General features: G+C 41.9%; 1 protein-coding gene across 1 annotated transcript; it reads right to left on the reverse strand.

Moving 5' to 3' along the window:
* Positions 1-1428: 1428 nt before the first annotated feature.
* On the reverse strand, positions 1429-5214 carry irx2a (iroquois homeobox 2a). The gene is made up of 4 exons (XM_054622376.1): positions 4975-5214; positions 3172-3577; positions 1675-2324; positions 1429-1629 (listed from the first exon to the last, which is right to left on the reverse strand). Exons 1-4 carry the CDS (start codon positions 5212-5214, stop codon positions 1429-1431), a joined length of 1497 nt encoding a protein of 498 aa, XP_054478351.1.
* Positions 5215-6355: the final 1141 nt, after the last annotated feature.

Consider the following 6355-nt stretch of genomic DNA (forward strand, 5'->3'; position numbering starts at 1 on the left):
GATCTTTTTTTTTCAAACCAGCATACGAAATGATTATCCACAATGCGTCCAAAAAAAACACAAACAACTGAAAAAAAAAAAAAAAAAAACACATTGATAATCTCACAAACGTGATGTGGAAAGTGTGTTTCAGCCCCCGTGGAGCTGAGGAGTTGGTAGCAGCTTTCAATTAGACTCTATGGTGGCACTAGATCCGGTATGAAGTAGAGGTTATGGGGGTTAAAACATGGGGGCCAAAAAGGTGGTGTCCTTACTCGCTTTATAGTCAAAGCAATTGTGACACCTACCTGCAGACCGTGGAAATATAAATCCCACACGATCGACTCCCTCCACAACCCCCAGGAAACACAAAGTCCTCTCAGGCTGGCTCTACCCAAACCGTATCGATACTGCAAGTGCTTATTAAAATCCCCACTGCCTAATTACCTTAAAAAAAAGAAGAAGAAACCCCCCCACACACACAACAATAACCCAAGTGACATTAGAATATGTAAAGTTGCCCGATGAATGCACAGAGCAAACTGTGATTTGCTTGCTTTTGGCTGACCCTGTGTAATTATAATTATCCAACTGAAAGATAAAGTTTGGGGGCCTGCTGTGACACACACACACACACACACACACACACACACACACACACACACACACACACACACACACACACACACACACACACACATCAGAGGAAACATTAAAAACTCGGATTCCTGCTCAAAGGTATGGCAACATTTCTCCACTTATTGGAATTTACAGACTGCCACTGTGTGTGTGTGTGTGTGTGTGTGTGTGTGTGTGTGTGTGTGTGTGTGTGTGTGTGTGTGTGTGTGTGTGTGTGTGGGTTTATGTTTATGTCTATATCTGTAGGTACACGTGTGTTTGCAGTAGGCCTAAACTTTTCTTAACACATCTCTAGGCTACTGCTTTCTAATGCTATACTTAAAGATTCGATGACAGACCAAAATGCATGTATTATTAAAAGAATATATATATATATATATATAAATTATAATAAATTGATTATTCCAGAAATGCACTGCGCTGAAAACGAAGAATAGGCCTACGTGTCATTTGCTTTGAAGGCTGCTGTAACATTATCCATTTCAATAAATAGCTCAGTGTCATATTCAGTCCTAAAATGGTATGTCATTTTAAAACAAGTGCTAATCCGCCAATAGTGTCAGATGACGTCACTTCCATCTCATGCAAGCTCGCTTGAAATAAGTGTTAATGTTGCATCATGACTGCTCACACACACATGGACGTGACACAAAGAAAACCAGTTGATTTGCATTGCAAACAAGTGAACTCATTCCTCTTCCCTCCAGCGTTTAAGAAAAGAACAAAATAGGCCTACAATCTCAAAGATTCAAACACCAGATTAAAAAATGAATTTTCAAAAATGCTTATCATTTTTCTTTTAAGGTGTCATTACGTACCTTTCTTTGCTTCTAAATGTGCAGATCTGAAATGCTGCTGCTGCTGCTGCTCGACAACAACAATCTGGTTTGGGTTCATTTTAACGAGAGGAGAGTCTGGCCTGTGTTTGGGGTTTGAGCTCCCCTCCACAGCCTGGTGAGAGGAGCTCAGACCCTCCACAGCCTGGTGAGAGGAGCTCAGACCCTCCACAGCCTGGTGCAGCGCTCAGACCCTCGGCGGCGGCGGCGGCGGCGGCGCAGCAGCAGCCAGACTCACTCCAGATGAGTTAGTATACCGCAGGATCCCTTGGCCCTGCAGGGGGCTGAAGTTGCCATAGTTTGTGTAATTGCTATAAAAGGGAGAAGTGTAATAAATAGGTCTTCCAAGGATGGAGGGGGCCGGGTAGAGGGAGGGGGAGCTGGCTGCAGGGGAGGTGGTGGAAGACGGGGGGGTGAGGAGGCCACTGGAGGAGGAGGAGGAGCAATTCGGTTGCTGATGATGCTGCTTTTGGTCCGAGGTAGCAATTTCAGCCAGCGACCACAATTTGGGCTTGACCGTGGGGTTCTGAGGTGAAGGTCTGCTATCGAGGCAGGAAGATTTATTGGTATTAATGTTGTTAGTGATGAGGCTCCGGGCCAGATCCTCACGCTGGCTGTGGAGATGATGGAGATGCTGGAGGTGCTGGTGGTGGTGCTGGTGGTGCTGGTGGTGGTGGTGACCGAGAAGAGGAGCTTCTACTCCCGTTAGAGGTGATGATGTGACGGATAAGGGTTCGTGGTTCTGGTCCTCACCGTCCTCGTCGCCGGCCTGGTCGGAGCCCAGCTCTCCCACACGACAGCTGGTCTTCTCCCCGTCGGACTCAGCCGAGCAGGAGTGATCCGTCAGGGTGTCGACGTGCAAGCTGATACCTGAGACAGGAGGCGGAAAATAATATTTGAAATATATAATAAAAAATGTTAGATATAGATATGGATACAGGGGAATCTAACAATCCAAGGAAATGAGCTAAAAAAAAAAAGAGAAACCGTATACCTTATAAAATATGAATGAGACATATATATAAAAAAAAAAAAAGCTGAGAAATTCAACAAAATAAAAAAAAATATCTGAAAACGTATTTTATAGTAGAAGTAGCCCATATTCCATGTCCATGTGTACAATGTATTACAACCAAACAGTCTATAATAGGTACGATATTATTGTTCATATCAGTTTAAATAGTAGGCTACGATTACATTAATTTCCTATAACAACTATAATTAGTTCCTTACTTTACATAATTATACAGAAATGTCACCAGGATAATAACATTAACATTAAGGTCACTCATGTGGATTGCCATGTTATGTGTACTTTGCCAGTGACCTGCCATTAATCATGTGAAAGAAAAAAAAAAAACGTTCACTTTGACCGGCCATTTAGTTTAGAACCAAGTTTCCATTAAAAAAAATAAATATATATATATATATATATATATATATATATATATATATATATATATATATATATATATATCAATCAACACGGTTACTAAAACAATTCATGAAGCACAATTTTAGAGAAAATAATATATAGTTCAACCATATTATCTGCACATGTGTTTTATGAATTGATAATTGCATACTCTTGATTTTTTTTTTAATACTCAGTATTATTGCACAAAAAAAAACTTGAGCAGTAGATCAAACGGGCATCCACCCCTTCCCTCCCTCTAAACCCCATCCTACCCCGGATTGTTCAATGTTTATACCCCACCTTCATCCTCCGCTGAAGCCTCGCTGTTCTCCAGGTTCTTTTCAGATCGATCCCCTTCTTTCCTCTCTCCGTCCCCGTCCTCCTCGTCCTCGTCTTCGCTCTTATTCCTGGGAGCCCAGGTCATCTTGTTCTCCTTCTTCAGCCTCCTCCTGGCGTTGGCGAACCATGTGGAGACCTGCGTCAGGGTCATCTTGGTGATGATGGCCAGCATGATCTTCTCCCCTTTGGTCGGGTACGGGTTCTTCCTGTGCTCCTGCAGCCAGGCTTTTAGGGTGGCCGTGGCGTCCCTGGTGGCGTTCTTGCGGTAAGCCGGGTCGTTGAGCTGGTAGGGATACCCCGGACTCCCGTAGGGGTGGTAACTCAATGCCCCGGCCATGCCTGACGTGTGCACGTCATAGGGAGAGCTCTGGGGGGGAAAGTTGAGAAAGTCATGACGTGTTTTCCAAAATGTTATTCTATTTTAAATGTGATTGGGACTTGTGACTCATAAACCCAACCTCATATCATTTGAAATCATTTCTAAACATGGAGCAACATATTAAAATTGCATTAACAGTGATGTAAAGGATTATCTTATAGTAAGTAAGTAAAATTTATTTATAAGGCACATTTAAAAACAGTTTTCACTGGCCAAAGTGCCGTACATGGTGCAAAGAGGCATATAAAGGAACACATACCACATACATAGACATAGATAAAACATATAAAATAAACGAGATATCACAAAAGGTGTCATTTTGTCATTTTGTTTTTCAGAACCTGTCTGAACAGGTTAAAAAAAGGGGGGCAGATCTCACCCTGAATTAGTAGAAATCATCTGGGCTTGATTGATGACGTGCAGTGTATTGTTAAAAAAAAATAAACACACAATCAATATTTAATGTTGTGCTTTGACAATTTGTCAGAGCTACTCGTTAGGTTTAAAAAAAAAAATAATAATAAAAATAAACACACAAAAATGAAAGCAAGAGTAGTAAACAGCAGGCCGCAGTAAGCACGAACACGTTGTTAACTAATGGTCAAGATCATTATCGGATTAACTAATAACCTCTGTTAATATAGCCGTTAAGATAATAAAAAAATGAAATTTCAATTTTCTTTAATCGCCTATTAACTTCCTCGTTTTCTGCAGTGGCTGCTTTCTGTTTGGTGGTTAACACATCTTCTCTCTGCAGCATTACAGATCCCATTATCCGATCACTCGCTGTGCACCTTCCCTTAAACGCTCCTGTGACATTAGCATTGCAAGTCCTGCTTTTTTTCATGTTAAAAAATTCCGTTTATTCAACTCAGAGTAAAGTCAGCGTCTCCTTCCGCTGCTGATTTTAATGAACTGCTGAGGGGGAAGAAAAAAAAAAAAGAAAAAAGAAGAGCAATAGCTTGTGTTATATTAATTTCCAAACGGCACATAAATGAACTGCTTAGAAGCTAAAAGGCTCAAATAAATAAGTCGGTGTTCAGTTTTACATAATTAGCTGCGCGGTGACTGTTAAGTTGGTCAATTCCAATTTAAAAACCCCACTTAAGCCAAATAGTTTTTAAAGTAAGAACCCGACCAGTAGGCCACTAAGTTCACACATATAGCAACCGTGCACCCAAATAAAAGTTCCGCAAGTGACTATGATAATAAATCATAATAAAAACATGTTCATGAACCATAACTAGCAATGTAATCGCGCTGTGTGCAAGCGAAAGACAGCTCAACATGTCTGCGCACTCCCAGACTAAAACAATTCCTCCTGCTTTTGAGACTTATTAAACAGAATCATACATGTTTACAATGTTTTTTTGTTTTTTTGTTACCATGTAGGATGGGAATCCCGTTGTTGGATCCGTGGAGTATGACAGCGGACTGGAGAAGCCTGCACCAGCCGATCCGGAGAAAGCAGCCGATCCGGGGTAAGGACTGAAGGCTGAGCCGGAGGACGACCTCGCCAGGTCTTCAGTCCTCGGGGCAGCCAGAGCCGAGGCCCCGTAAGCCGGGCAGGAGTAGAGAGCCAGAGAGCCCGGGGGCTGGTAGAGGTAACCCTGAGGATAGGACATTGGTATCGGGATAGGTCGCCGATTCCGAAACTGGAGGGGGACACAAAAAAAAAAAAAAAAAAAAAAAAAAAAACGCGCAGGGCTGCGATCAACTAAAATAATAATAAAAAAAACTCAATAATCAGCCATGCAAACAGTCATCAAGACAATGAACACAAAAAGTCCCCCTCCACAGCCCCCTTACTGGGAAAAAAAACCCCCGAAAGATGTGTTAAAGTGCCCACATAGAGGCGATGTGGCATGCGTCTTGATCCCCTAGCGTCCGGTGTTTTTAGTACGCAGCAGAAGTGAGGAGTTAGGAGGGAAGGAGCCGGTGGAGTTCCAGACACACACACAGCATTGGGGGAAAACTGGAGCTGTCACTCCGGCTCATCTGAATATCCCATCCCCGCCCCCTTTCTCTGTATAGATATGGAGCCTCGGAACAAAACACACAGTCCACACACTACAAGAAGTAGTAGGGTCCATCCAGCTAACAAGAGTCGTTTAGTTGAACGTGATTTTCAAGATCTATTTTTCCTAAAGAAAATCCGACAAAGCTACCAACTGGATAGGATAATAATGTAACTGTTCAATTCACTTGTGTGCTGTTTTTGGTCAATTGTTTCAGATAAATCCACCACACAGACGAGCTGTATCAGAATTTGAAATTAAGTCTTTTTTTTTTTTTATCTTTTCTCTTCAATTTCATAATGCCAAATTCAAATCCCAACAGTGCATTTTTGTTTGTTTTATTTGCAACGCCAGTCTGACAGGGGAGAGAGAAAAGAAAGATACGTATAAAGGATTAGTTCGGCTGTTTTAATCAATCATTTTTGTAGTGTTTGGGTTATTCATTATGAATGTTTTTATGGTCTGGTTGATTGTGGCACACAGCGTCTCTGTGTGATCAAAACTTGCGGAAGGGAGAGAGAGATAGAGATAGAGAGAGAGAGAGAGAGAGAGAGAGAGAGAGAGAGAGAGAGAGAGAGAGAGAGAGAGAGTATAAAATGGTCAGTGCTCTCCACTTGCAGCTGGTTATTTCGTACGTCCAGCTATCAGACGCGGACACATCCATGTATGTATGTATGAGAGCACTTTGCGCATCTCAAATACACTCATCCCTTATTATTATTATTATTATAAATCACATTGATGGGGA

The sequence above is a fragment of the Anoplopoma fimbria genome, chromosome 20, assembly GCF_027596085.1.
Source record: "Anoplopoma fimbria isolate UVic2021 breed Golden Eagle Sablefish chromosome 20, Afim_UVic_2022, whole genome shotgun sequence".
Lineage (NCBI taxonomy): Eukaryota > Metazoa > Chordata > Actinopteri > Perciformes > Anoplopomatidae > Anoplopoma > Anoplopoma fimbria.